Source organism: Narcine bancroftii, chromosome 8, assembly GCF_036971445.1.
Source record: "Narcine bancroftii isolate sNarBan1 chromosome 8, sNarBan1.hap1, whole genome shotgun sequence".
NCBI lineage: Eukaryota > Metazoa > Chordata > Chondrichthyes > Torpediniformes > Narcinidae > Narcine > Narcine bancroftii.
Genome location: NC_091476.1, coordinates 38,495,336 through 38,510,319, shown reverse-complemented (window position 1 = coordinate 38,510,319; position 14,984 = coordinate 38,495,336). Strand labels below are relative to the sequence as shown.

The window sequence follows — 14,984 nt, the reverse complement described above, 5'->3', positions numbered from 1 at the left end:
GCACAATGCTGTTACAGCACCAGCGATCGGGATTTGAATCCCAGGCTGTCTGTAATGAGTTTGTACATTCTCCCCATGTCTGCGGTGGTTTTCCCCAGGAGCTCAAATTTCCCACCACCATTCAAAATGTGGCAGGTTTGTCGGTCAGTTAGGGGTAATTGGGCAGCATGGGCTCATGGGCCAAAAGAGCCTGTTACCATATTGTATATTGTGGCAGCTTCCCATTCCGCCCAACAGGCAGTAAGCTCCGCTGTGACGTGTCCACAGTCCAACCCCAGCCCATCATTCCAGCCACTTGGAGGCGTTGTATTTACGACACACCACATAGTTTGGCTCACCCGTCCATTCGGGTCACCATCCAACTGGTGGCAGATAGATTTGCTTGGCATGGCCTACATAGGCAGGTTGGGTTCTGGGCCAGGATATGCATATATTGCCAGACCTCCAAAGTCCAAAGGCATGAGAAGATCCCCCTGAAACCCTTCCAGCCAATGCCCAAGAGGTTTGAGCATGTCCACATTGTCGTTCTGTTGCTAGTCTCCCAGAGGGCAGGGTACCTGTTCACCATAGTCGAAAGGTTAACCAGGTAGTCAAAAGCCACTTACTGATACATACAAGGAGTCCTGTGCCAGACCCTTCATTGTAAGCTGGTTTGCTCGTTTCAGCCTGCCTGCCATCATCACCTCAGATAAGGCGGTCGCAGTTAACATCCAGCCTATGGTCAGCACTGGCACAGCTACTTGGGACCCAGCTGCACCACACCACAACCTACCATCCGCAGTCCAACGACCTGATAGAGCATTTCGACCGGCACCTGATATCGGCCCTGATGGTGTGCCTCCGAGGCCCAGATTGGGTGGATGAGCTCCCATAGGTGCTTCTTGGCATCTGCACAGTTTCCAAAGAAGATTTAGCCACATCTTCAGCAGAGTTGGTATAAGGTGCCCCAATGCCAGTTCCAGGTGAGTTTGTGCCAGCGGCCCATGGCACAGAGGAGACACCCATGATAGTGCTCACAATACCCCAAGAGAAGGTAGGAACACTAGCTCCTGTCTCAACCTCGTTCCATGGCCCAACATCTTCCTTTGTCCCCAAGGATCTCCGGCACTGCGACTACATCTTCATCCGAAAGGCCATGCACTGGATTCCTCTGCAGCATCCATACGAGGGCCTGTACAAGGTGGTACATTAGAATGGAACCACATGCGTTGCTGATGTGAGCAGCCATGAGGAGTCACCACTGACTGCCTCAAGCTGGTGCACCTGGACCTGGAACACTCTGTGACTGTGCCACCCCAACGCCAACAAGGTCGGCCACCCAAACAGACTAAAGAGGTATTGGCCATGGACTCCACACCTGCTAACGCCGGTTCTGGGGGGGCACACGTGGTGGCTCGCCCACGCAGTAGGCAAACCAAGTAAAAGAGTTGCATGCAAATCCATGGCAGATCTGACTGTGAGAGCTCCAAGTGCAGGGCAAGCCCACAGTCTAGTGGCTGATGTCATAAAGGTCCCAAGAGTCGCAAGCGTGCAAGAGTTTTATTAGAGACAGTTGGTTCAACTCACTTTCGACTTTACGTGGTTCTTTCTCTCACTGCGACTACAATGTCTAATTTTTTTTTTTAATTGAAATAAAACATCAACAGGCATGGTCACATTTGACCAGCTGGTGTGTCTTCCAAGAGACTCCTGGTCAAGGGGCATGGAATATTGCATTTTCCAATCACATGGATTCCAACGTATTATAAAAGTGAATATCACCACTGACCACCAGGATTCAGCAAATCCGGAGACTGAAACTGTCATTCGACAAGGCAGACGTGTAGGCAAATACTGACCAGGTCTCACATTGTAGAAACCCAAACTGTCTTTAATGGCCTTCAACAGATTCAGATTTCAGATTTATTGTCAGAGTACATACAAGCCTGAGTCTCCTTTTTCCTGCAGGCTTGACAGGATTACCACTAATTAGTAGTGCAAAAATAAACTGTACTCAGTGTAAACATGTAAGTAAATAAAAAAACTGTAAACAGATAACAAATGTAAACAAACTGACTGTTTAATACAGAGAGAACAAAAGAAAATCAATAAAGTGCACAAGCAAAAGTCCTTAAATGAGTCTCTGACTGAGTTTATTGTTGAGGAGACTGATGGTGGAGGGGAAGCAGCTGTTCTTAAACCTGGTGGTGTGAGTCTTGTAGCACTGATACCTCTTTCCTGATGGCAGCAGCGAGAACAAAGCGAATGCTGGGGCTGGGTGGTATGGGTCTTTGGCGATTGCCGCTGCCTTCCAACAGCAGTGTTCCTTGTAGATGTACTCAATAGTGGGGAGGGCTTTGCCTGTGATGTCCTGGGCTGTGTCCATTACTTTTTGGAGGGCTTTATGCTCAGGGGTATTGGTGTTCCCCATACCAGACCATGATGCAGCCAGTCAGCACACTTTCCACCACACCTCTGTAGAAATTTGCCAGGGTCATGGATTCATTCAGGTTCACTTATCATAGTAACAGGTCTACGGTGGATGCCATCTCACTGGCTCTACACAAAGCCCTGGAACACCTAGACAGCAAAGATGCATACATCAGGATGCTCTATCGACTACAGTTCGGCAGTTAACACCGTCATCCCCTCAAAACTGATCAGCAAACTCCAAGATCTGGGAGTTAACACCCCACTATGTAATTGGATCACGGATTTCCTCATCTCCAGACCACTATCAGTGAAGATTAGTAAGAACTTCTCCACAATGTCCATCAGTACTGGAGCACCACAGCACTGTGTTCTTAGCCCCCTGCTCTACTCACTTTACACCTATGACTGTGTAGCTCAGTATGACAATAACACCATGTAAAAATTTGCCTACGATGCCATCATAGGGGTTGTATAATGGAAGGGGATGAGTCAGCGTACAGGAGGGATATTGAAAACGTGACTGAATGGTGCATCAACAACAACCTTGCACTCAATGTCACAAAATTAAGGAGCTGATTGTTGACTTCAGAATAGGAAAGCCAGAGGTATACAATTCAGGGATCATTGGGTGATCAGAGGTGGAGAGGCTAAGCAACAGTCCACCTTCTAAGCTGTCTGTTTTGTGTGAGTGGGCATGCACACAGCTTAGAGGGAACACTGGTGAACAATAAGTTCATGGGCGTCACTAGCTTGGGGGATCTTTCCTGGATCCAACACACCAATGGCATCATGAACAAAGCACATCAGCACCTCTACTTCCTCAGAAGTTTGTGGAGGTTTAGCATGACAGCAGAAACCCTGGCCAATTTTTACAGAGCTGTGATGGGAAGTGAGCTGACAGACTGCATCACGATCTGGTGCTGGTGCTATCAAAGACACTTTTATAATTTACATATGTCCCTGATAATCGCAGACAGATAGAAACAATTAAAATTAATTTGTGAATTAATTGAAATTTTAATATTAATTAAAATATAATTTGAATAAACAAACCACTTATCATCATTTATCTTTTCAATAAAAGTCAACAATCTCATTCATTTAAAAATTTCTCCATCTCATTTTCATCTCCTAATAATTCTGATTCATATAAGTTTCATATAATATTGTCTTAAAATATTATTTCTTTCTTTTTTATTATGTTATAATATCAGCCTCTGATTTTATCACATTTATCATTCTAGTGATTCACTGCTTTTCCTGCCAAGATAAAACTTTATGCACCTGTTCTCCTAATTCATAATTATTTGGTTTTTAATATTTTTCTTCAGTTCTATACATTTGTAAAGTGTTATATTTCAATTTTTAAAAATTCTCGATGGTCTATATTTTTCTTGTGACCCATTTCTCTGATATTCTTCTTTTTTTTTTCCAATCATGTGATATCTTTCTCTAGACCATCCAGCTCTGTAGCGTATTCTCTCTTAAGATTTTTTGTTTAAGAAATAAGCTTTAAGCGTCTCCCATATTAAAAAGCTATTATCAGTGGAAGAAAGGTTAGATTCACAGAAAGGTTCTGTCTGTCACTTAATAAACTCACAAAAGTCCTTCCTTTTCAACAGTGTGGCATTGAGATGCCATCTATACACGTTTTTGTGGTAGATGATGTTTTTGCTCATACACCTCCACGTGGAAATAACGAGACCACACCTGAAGTTGTCAGGCAGTGAAAAGAGAAGCATTTATTACAGTGTTATCAGGCTTGATATAGACACACAACATGTGACCTGGTGTCATGACATCTGTAATGCTAACAACCTCATGATGGAGCTACGTTGAGTAGGCCAGGGCTTCTCAGTAGACCTACGGGTGCTGCTGAGTCACTATGCCTCATGGCTGTAGTGGCTAGTTTCCAGTAGATAGGAGGCTATTGTGTCCAGCTGTCACAAGATGGGAGCTGTTAGTGCTTGTTCTTCCCACTCTCTCCAAGTGTACTGTTACATTTTCTTGTTTTTCCATCATTGCAATAGTTAAATTTAATGGTGAATTATCTGATAAAAGTGTCGCCAAAAGTTATGTTTTTACCACTCTACTTTTTAATTGGGCAGACATTAAAAAACATATCAATCCTTGTATGTGAATTATCTACCCTTGAGTAGAATAACTAGTCTCTACGGAGTTAAGCTTCCTCCATTTATCTATCACATTTAAATCTTTCTTAAATGATAGTGTCATTTTTTTGCAGTTTGTGTCCTTGTTACTGTTCTGGCTGATTTATCCAGTAGTGGATCAAGACAGAAACTGAAATCTCTTCCGACCAGTATATTTTGTCTTCCCTCTGCTGTTTTTAAAAAGATATCCTTCATAAAGGCTTCATCGTCATAGTTTCGTGTATGGATGTTCATAAATGTCTATGAATCTACAGATATTTTACAATGTGCCATACAAACTTTATGGCTTGGTCAGTCAGTGTCCCTTTTATTATTATTGATATATTTTTATTAATTAGAATTTCTACTTCTCTTGCTTTTGAGCCAAATGAAGATGATATTACTTGTCCCACCCATCCTCTTTTTAATTTAGCATGTTCTGATTTGATAAGATGCATTTCTTGTACAAAGACTAGACCTCCCTTTAATATTTTTTAGGTGTGCAAGACCTGCCTCCTTTTCATTATACTGTTCATCCCATTAATATTAAGATTAATAAATTTTAATGGTCTGTCCATATTGATTTTTTAAACAAATATTGTTTAACAATAAAACCTTTTAAGATTGTTTAAAAAGCACATACAATGTCCTTGCCCTGACAGTAACATAAACAGGAAACACCAAAAATCTGCAAAAAAAGCCTGAAGAATCTCTCAAGCAAGAAGAACCCTTCTTTTTTGTGCCATCTTTTATAGATACACCATTCTCCCCCTTAGAACGGAGACTTCCACCTTACTGCTACTTTACCCAAGTGTTCACTCTTTTCTGAGATCTCTGTGAAATTTCAATAAAATTTACTTTTCAAATATAAATACAAAATGTTTTTTTTTAAATACAACTTTGACTTAGTCCCATTGTAAACATTCTTTGGTAACCTTAGCCTTTTCATAAATCTCACAGGAAGTCTTCCATCTCATTCTTAGTCTTGAAAAATCTGCAATTACCTTCTGCCACTTTGACCCTCAGAGTTGCAGGGTGTAGCATCGAATATTTCAAGTTTGTTGAACACAGTTGTCTTCTTGCATCATCAGCTTCCTTTGCTTAATCAAAGTAAGACTAAAATCTTAGAAAAATAGCACTTTTTCATGGTCAATCTTGGGCAGGCCACTATTTTGTTTAGAGTATTCATATGCCACTCTCAGAATTATCTCTCATTTCCAGTAACTCAAAAGTCTTACCAGGACCTGTTGTGGTCGCTGATCACTGGCTTTCTTGGTTCCAAGGGTCCGGCGAGCCCTTTCAATATGCACTTTTTCTCTGAATTTGTCTTCTCCCAGCACTCCGGGATCAATGCTTTGAAGAAGTTCACTGGATCCCTCGATTCCTTCTTTCAGTCCAATAATTCAGACTATTTTGTCTGCTAAAATTCTCCATGTGGTCAATCTTGTCCAGCAGACCTTGTCTGTCTGACTCCCATTGCTTCACATCTTTCCCCAAAGCTTTTCGTTTATCCTGTGATTTTACCAAGTCTACTTCTGCTTGGGTCATTATTTCCGTTAAGTCTTCAATGATTTATTTAATTGCAGTCATCCTTTCCGTCATATCTCTCATTATGTTTTCAACACCAACAAATCGGTTGATCAAGTTTTCCATTTTCTCCACAATAATACTTAGTTCTTGTCCCATCGCCCCAGCTCTGCCAGGTCTGCCGGTCCAGAGGCCACACTTGTGCCGTTCCCTTTCGGGCTTTCGCTCATTGTTCCTGGCTGAATAGAAACTTTTGTTTTGTTCTCAGCTGCCTTGGTTTCTTAGTTCATATTTTGTCTATTTTTTAGTGAAAAATTCTTAATTTTAAAATTTTAACCATATTTTTGATACTCTTCCAGGAGAGTACGATTAAACCACATCTGTCTAAGTCCTTCACATGGCCATCTAGGCACTTTCTAACCAGATAGCATTAACATCAACATCTAGTTTCTGTTAAGTCCCTCCCCATCTCTCTCTCTCTCTCTCTCTTTAGCTTCCTATCTCCTTTTCTCCAGCTCTGTTTTCCATTCCCTTCCCTCTCCATTCAGAGAGCTATGCCCTCCACCTTTCACATCTCAGCTTTTTTCTCTTATGCCCTCCACGCAAATCCACCATTGATCTTTCCACTGTTACCCTGTGCAGCTCCCCTTGCCCCTTTCTTCCCTGTTTCCCCCAACTTTTTAATTCAGGCACCTATGTGCTTTTCACTCATACCTTGCTGAAGGGCTCAGATCTGAAATTTTGCATATCCTATCGGCACTGCGTGACCTACTGAGTTTCTCCAGCACTTTTGTGTAGTACACTACAACCACAGTGTCTGCAGACTTTCCTGCTAAACTACATTTCCACTTGGCCTCAGCTGGCGGCCTTTCTCTTTGTTAAAGTTGCATGTCCAGATATACTGTGCAAGTCAGGAAGCATTGGGAGCGACGGAAAGAGAGAAAACGTTTCACAACAAAGGCAGCATGGTTAGTGAGCCGGTTAGTGCAACGCTCTTACAGTCCCAGTTCGAATCTGGGACTGCCTGTTAAGAGTTTGTACATTTTCCCCCTGTCTGTGCAGGTTTCCTCTGAGTGCTCCGGATCCCTCTCACCTTCCAAAATGTTCGGGGTTGTCAGTTAATTTGGATCAAAATGGGTGCCACAGGTTTAAATGCCAGGACCAAGTTTAAGAAAGTAGAGAGCATTGCAAATGACTCTCATTCCATGAGAAGATGGACATGATGTGAAGCAGGTGAATGGTGCCCCACCTGTGTGTTTGGAGTGGAATTGATTGTATGGTTAAACATTTCACATGGCGGCACAATGGGCCAACTCACCTGCCAGTTGTAACTTGAAAGTAACTTGCCCACCGCCGAACAACCGATTCTGGCAGGGTGGTGGTGGTTGATAGAATTACCACATTTAAAAAGCATTTGGGTCAGTAATTAGGTAAGGATAGGCATGGAGGGATTTGGGACTAATGCAGGCAAATGGAATGATCATAGACTGGTATCATGGTTGGTATGGAGGAGATAGACTGTAAAGGTCCATTTGTGTGCTATACATTTCTCTGAAGGTGATAGAGGTTTGCATAGATTTGGTTGTTCAGACTGTTCCAAACCCATGGAATCCACCACTCACGTTGAGTGTGCAGGACTGCATGCACAGATGCTTTTGGAATGAGATTCTCACCACATATTCTGTTCACTGTGAGTTTCTTCCTCTGTGAAATGTAAACTTTGTTCCATTTCCCTAGATGCTTGCTGGCCTGCTGAGTAATTCCACTAATTTCTGCTTTTATTTTAGATTTCTAGCATCTGGTTTTTGTAACATTTTCTCTGAACATCCCATTGCCTTAAAACTGTACACTTTAGGCCCTTTAAAACTGCCGTGTAAAATGGGGTTAACCGGTTAGCGCCCCAGTTACGCAGCAGTAAGAAAGGGTCCACTCAGTCAACCCCGTCAGAATCCAGCTGGGTCCCTCACCTACCTCAGAGGTAGTCAGGGAACCCAGTTAAACTTACCTAGGCTGCATCCACAGGCAATTTGAACAGGAAAATGGCCGACCCGCTTATTCCGGGGACATCAGCTCTTGTACGCGTGTGTCACCGGGCAGCCAGCTTCTGAACATCCGTCAGTACTTCCAGTGAACGTGTGATATGTCATCGTGGGGGCGGAATCCCCCTTAAATTGCCAGGTTGGTGATTTAATGGGTCGATTCCCCCTATGATTTGAAACCTGCTTCCAGCACCTTTGCCCCAGTAATTGCTACCCAGGTGCAGCAATTTAAAAGGGGCTAGTGACTAATAGCTGATTAGAGAGCGGCTTTGAGAGCTGAATGGTTTAACCATTTTCCTATCTTCTTCGACATTCAGTTCATAACTTTCCTCAGCAAGCTTGCTTTCTCTCTTCCTGGAAATGATTCATTGAATCATCTGGCAAAGAATACATTGTTAAATCAGGCATGAACATTCAGAGTATTTGCAGGGTGTTTGAAGTTGTTAATTTAGCTTTAATCAAAGTTTGTGAGATTAGAGGAAATATTCTGGAGAAGTGAAAGCAAAACAACCTTTGGCTAAAAAAAAAATTAAAGCTTAATAAAGTGAATTAAGTTCATATGTGTTTTCACTTTGGAATAATTAAAACCAAATATCTTGGTGAGTGTAATTAGATTAGAAAACCTGACACTGTCATTTCATCAGGACAATTCAAAATTATTCTGGCAAAATGTTATCTTCTGTATGAGTTAATCATTTTCCTGATGGTTGATTTAACAGTCACCATCATACAATGGGTGAAGGTTGGGCATTATAGTGATTTAAGATCCTTTTTAAATCAGAGTGATGCACCTGGATTCCATTAAAAAGGTGATTAGACCAGCCAGAGCCATAACAGGAAAATTATATCGAAATAACACTAATTAATGAGGAGAAAGTACATTAAAAATCCTCCATTTTGAGTCCAGCTGACATCAGTGGTTAAGATACATTTATTTGCAATCAGGTGGGTTGAGCCCAGACCATTCATTAAAGGCAAGCATTGGTCACATGGATGTATTTGGGTACTGTGGGCTTGTAGGCCCGAAGGGCCTATTACCATGGCATCTCTTTAAATAAAAAAAATTATATCAGTGAGGAAGTGTTTTTAAGTAATGGCATTCATGGTTCATTTTTCACAGCAAACAAATCTGATCTGTTCTTCATGGTCTTGAAGTCTAAAGCCACTTTCAGGTGGCCAGAATACCCCAACGGAAAGCCGCCTAAAATAACCGAACGCGGCTGATGGGAGGCCACCTGAAAGTGAAGAACCCTGACCTGAGGAGTACTTGCCAAACTCTTCTCGGGTAGGTGTATTCTCCGCTTCCGAGCACCCCCCACCCCCCCCGCAGGCACCTGAAAGTGTGGGGGACTATGGCCACAGTTGACAGAAGCTGGCATTTGCTCCGTGGCGCCTCTCCCTGCTGCAAACCTTCCAAGTGCCAGAACAGCCTCTTCAGCACTGCTTCCTGAATGTCGCTTTGCACACACCTTTAGCCGGCTCCGGAGCCGCATTCTCCCAGCTAATCCACCTGAAATCGGCTTAAGATAAATGAAAACACAATCAAACTCACCAGATCTAACACCACCAACAACTTCGATTTGGATAATTCTGTTAACATAACAAAAGAATGCAATTCACAGCAGCATTATTTTTGAATAAAATAGTTCATGCTGAATTACATAAGGAGAAGCTAAAGTCCATGATGAGGGAAAGGAAATGTTCAAAGTGCATTGTAAAAGAGGTGGAGAACTTCAAGGAAGAAACTATAAAGCTGAGTCACTTTAACCAACTCAAGGCAGAGATATCAATGGTAAAATAATCATTCAGAGATAATACGAAAACTGTAGATGTTGGAATCTTGAGCTAACAAGGAGAACTGAAAGAACTCAGTAGGTCATGGAACATCAATGGAGAAATTGATTGAGCCCCAGGCTGTAACGTTAGCCCTTTTCACAATGGCTAATCTGTAAATTGGCCATTCAATGAACCAGTTAAATAACCCCTTTTTGCTGTTCATACAGAACCTCTGTTAACCCAGTTCTCTCTGTCTTTTCACACTCACCACCAGGTATCCCTGCAGAGAGGGGCGCATATCTTCCACCAGTGATCTCTGAGTGATGCGTCGAGCAATGGCGGGCCTGCCCTCCAAGAATTTGATGCGGCAGAGAAACCCCTCCACGATGCTCCGTGCTTGCAGCCCTTTCTCTGCCGCATGGAATTCGGGAAGGGCATGTCTGTCACCGTTCTCTCTCTCTCTCTCTCTCTCTCTCTCTCTCTCTTTCTTCCTTCCCACTGTCACTCGCAACCAACTATCTATCTATCACTCTATCTATGCATCTACCTATCTATCCTTGATTGTGGTATGTACCCATTTCGCTGTGTGTGCACACATGTATTTCATCTCCACTGCAACTCTCCCATAGTCTTTATAAATTGTGCACCTATGTGTTTTATTGCCACTAGCACGGTCCTTTATAAATTGTTTCATTGTCGCTACCACTTTCCAATGGTCCTTTATAAATTTATAAAGGTTTATATTGGTCAACACAACAAAAGGGGATGAAGGGCTCATACTGTGCTGTACATAATGCTTAATTATATTATAATTAGGCATGATTAATTTTGTTTAAATACAACATCATATTACACAGATCAGGATTTGGTCAATTGAATACACATTTATACCTTTTTAATTTTTTGTTTCCTGCACTCAATCAAAAGCATCATCAACACATCAGTACTTTGTCCCTGGATAGTCCATGCCCCTTTCACACGAGGCTAATCAGCACGCAGCCATAGGATGACCACAGAGATGATGCACCCTACCTAGGTGGTCCATCCCCAGGGTGATTTGACACCTGCATGGCGATTCACGATTGTTAACACTGGCCCTTTAACTGGTATATTGGCTGTTAATTACTAGAATAAGGTGCCAGTGTAAAAGGGGCTGCTGACTGCGGACACACAAGAGACCACGTAAATGGAATCTGCAACAGAAAATGTCGGCCATCTTAGAACCTAAGATGTAGGAGCAAAGTTAGGCCATTTGGTCCATCAAATCTGTTACATTTTTCAAATCATGGCTGACATTTTCCTCTCAGCCTAATTCTCTAGCCTACTCCCTGAAACTTTAGACATTCTTATCACTCAAGAGCCTATCAACCTCCACCTTAAATATGCACAATGATTTGGCCTCCATGACCGATACTCTTTCTCCCATTCATGCTGCTCAACTGCTGAGTAAGTCGAGCAGAGTATTTTATGTCCCAAAACATTCACTGACCATTTCTAACCATGTATGCAGCCCGAAGGACTGAGTCCCTCCAACAGCCCATTGCTCAAAGCAGTCCAACAAGCCAAATGAAAGAGGATGGGTATCGTTGAGGTTAGATGGGTATCTGCACAGATGGATGGAGCCTGCAAGTGAAGGGTAAATACAGATCAGAGACTTCCTCTTTGATAGGTTTACATTGAGTAGAAGGGGGAAGGTCAGGTGTGCATTAGAGCCATGAAACATCTGTGCTTATTCTTTGTCAAGCTGTGGATTGAGTCCCATTGTCCTGCTTTAGATTGATATGCATTTAATTCCCTTTTCAACAATTATTGTTGAATCTTGATGAAGGCTTATGGCTGGAAACATTGACCATTCTTATTCTCCCTCCATTGCTACTTGACCTGCTGAGTTAATTGAATTAAATCCACATTGTCATTTCAATTATTCGACAAATGTGCTTTCACCTCTTTGATGTTAAGAATGTACCACTGATGCTCAGTTATTGCTAAAGTTATTAACATTTCTCACTCAAAATAATGTACAATCAAAAGCGAAATGCAGATTTTTCCAGTGGAAAAAGCTGAGCTTACCAATGTTAAGAATGATAATGAGTTTATTGTCATACACATTGTACAATGTACAAATGCTTGAAATTGTTACTTGCTGCAGCTGAATAGGAAATACTTCAATGCTAAATTAATTGAATTAAAAGACAGTAAATATATAAGGTAGATAATAAATATTCACGGTAATCCTGATGCAAAACTGTGATCCAAGAGTGCAGATAGTCCGTAATTAGGGTAACAAGGGGAGGTTCAAGAATATGACAGCTATTTGAAAGGAACTATTTTTGAACATGGAGAAGCTGGTCTTCAGGCTTCTATACCTTCTGCCTGATGGTTGTGACCAGGGTGATGTTTATGATGTTGGCTGCCTTCTTGAGGCAGCACCCCTCAAAGATGTCTGCAATGGATGGGACGTCAGAACCTGTGTTGGACCTGACTATGTTTATTACCTCACACAGTCCTTCTGCTTTCTTGGGCACTTGTAATGCCAAACCAAGCTGAGATTAAACCAGACAATATGCTTCACACAGTCATCTGTAGAAGTTTGATAGACATGCCAAATCTCTTCAGGTTCCTTTTTCACAGTTGCGATGATGTGCTTGATCCAGGCAAGGTCTTTTGAAATATGGGCTCCTAGGAACTTGAAAGCTCTGATCCTCTCCACCTCTGCCCCTCAATGCAGATAGGTGTAACGTCCCTCAGCTTCTTCTTTCTTAAATCAACATTAAAGTCTTGGTGATGGTGAGAGCAAGATTTTTATTCTTGTACCCCCAACCAGGTTTTCAAAATCCATCCTGCACTCTGACATAACTTCCAGTTATTGGTGTTTTCAGTGAATTTGTAGATTGAATTGGATCTGAACTTGGTTGCACACTAATGAGTGTATAGTGAATAGAGTAAGGGACTAAAAATCCAGCTTATTTCCCACATGCCAGACCTTCCATATCTTAATATGGTCTGGCTGAAGATGGTGTTTGAGTTATGTATGTGTGTGTCTTGGGAGGACTAATGTGGTTGCTTTGAGTCAGAGGTTAGAAGATGTTGACCTGGAGGGTCAGTGTAACAAATTGGATAGCACCAATTGTCCAAGGGCCACATTTCCCAAGGTTCTCCCAGTGTGTGGTCAGCCTGCCAGGCCTTGTTCTTGCCCTGGATCTCAGGATCAAGCGCAAGTGGAGGAGATGTTGGGAAAATGCATCCAGTTTGGAGCCAGAAGGATAATGACTATCGTTAGTATTATTGTTGAGGGACAGCTTTGCTGTTAATGTCCAAGAACTGAAGTCTCAGCCTTACAAGCCGACAGTTGCTTCTTTCCACAAAACCGGTGGTGGAAATGGGGACAATTACAGTTGTAGAAGGGAAAGAGGCACACCTACTTATCTGCTACCACACAAAGCATTGGGTTGGCAGTATGAAAGGAGGAACTAGCTGAAATCTAAGCATTCAATTGTATTAAGCCAAGCCTACCTCATTTAGTAATACCAATATAATTAGGGGAAGGAAAGGAGACAGGCAGAGGTAGAACACACTTCCCTCATCTAGGATATTGAATCACGGAACCATAGTGATACAGAAGGAAGTGAGACTAGAACTTAAAGCCCAGCCCAAGTGACCTCTAGGTAGAGAGTGAGGTGACTGTCCTACACTTTGGCCTGCATTCAATGGTGCCCACATGGATATCTTGAGGGAAGTGTTTCCAGTATTGCTTCCCAGCAACCATGCCATTTTACTGAGTCAGTCTGCTCTGGGACCTGGTGGGGGGGGACTTGCAGTGGTGGTGTTGGTGTTCACCTTATCCCCTTTCTCTTCCTTTTGCTGGAGGTCACAGTTCCTGATCATGACTCTGGATCAATGAAAGCAGAAAGGAGTGAATTCTTAGAGTCCAGTTTAATTTCAAGATCATGCCTCAAATTACATCCAGTAAAATGCTGCATGAAATTAAAACTCTGGAATATGGAGAACTGATGAATCCAATCAGCTTGTAAACATTTACCTTGCCTGGTGTTCCTACATCCCCTTTCCTCAATCGTACCCCTTGGACTGTTCAATGAGGATGTAAGAATTATTCTGTCATCTGTAAACTCTTTTTATCTGTTGCTAGGCCAACCAACCAGCCTGGTCTGCAGGGCTTTCTTTGGGTACAGTTCGGTGAATCCCATCATTTACTGGATGAAAGGTGATAAGTATATGGAGGAACTGGAGGACAATCAGGTTAAGGAGAGTGAAATCAGGTACACCTTACTTTATATGTATTATCATGATTCTGCAGTATGTTTTCAACACCAGCTGAGGCTTCGTGGAAAGAGGTTCCCTATGCAGTGATTTCACTGTGTAAGGTTTGGGCAAACTTTATTAACGGGAATATTATCAATCTTGCCCTCAATATTTATTGATAAGTTATGCCTACTAAGTTATCCCTACATGTGATGGCTTTACCATATATAGTTATTGATTAGAAATCATATTTCCCATCTTTTAAGAATTGAATGTTTCCCGCAGTATATGTGTGCATGTGTACTAATTGGAAGGAAGGTTGGCAGGGAAAGGGTAGAAAGTTTGGAGGTCAGTTTGTGACTTGCTCAGTGGGGTCACAGCGTGGTCTGCTCTGAGAAAATATGCCTGTCCTATTAGTGTCCAAACACGGTCGGTCTCTCTCTCAGGACAAGCAAAGGATTGCAGGAGGCAACCATCAGATTAGACAGCATCCATGGGAAATGTGTGTAATGTTTATGCTACTCTCAGGCCAGCATAATCATCCATCCCTCTCGACGTTCAAAAAGGAGCATTGTAATTCGCTATGCATCAAATGTGAAAAATACGTCACGAGTATGAAATTCCAAAGAGTGACCCATTGAACATGTGGAGTAGTGTAATATGTTATCACTTTTCACATAATACTTTACGCAGCTTCGAAACAAATAGGAGCACATGATTAATTGTATGGCCTATTATTGGAAACCAAGGGCCAATTAAGAAAAGCTACAAATTTGGGAATGAAAAGAATGAGGATAGAGTCAGGGTAATGAAGATTTGG

The 14,984-nt window shown here is 42.2% G+C and overlaps 1 protein-coding gene across 1 annotated transcript in view; it reads left to right on the top strand.

Annotated features, from left to right (window-relative positions):
• Window positions 1–14,984, top strand: part of il1rapl2 (interleukin 1 receptor accessory protein-like 2) — a 390,498-nt gene that overhangs the window by 305,052 nt on the left and 70,462 nt on the right. Inside the window, exon 6 of the mRNA XM_069896180.1 lies at window positions 14,052–14,181. Coding sequence (XP_069752281.1) covers window positions 14,052–14,181 — 130 coding nt within the window. The remainder of the gene's footprint in view (window positions 1–14,051; window positions 14,182–14,984) is intronic.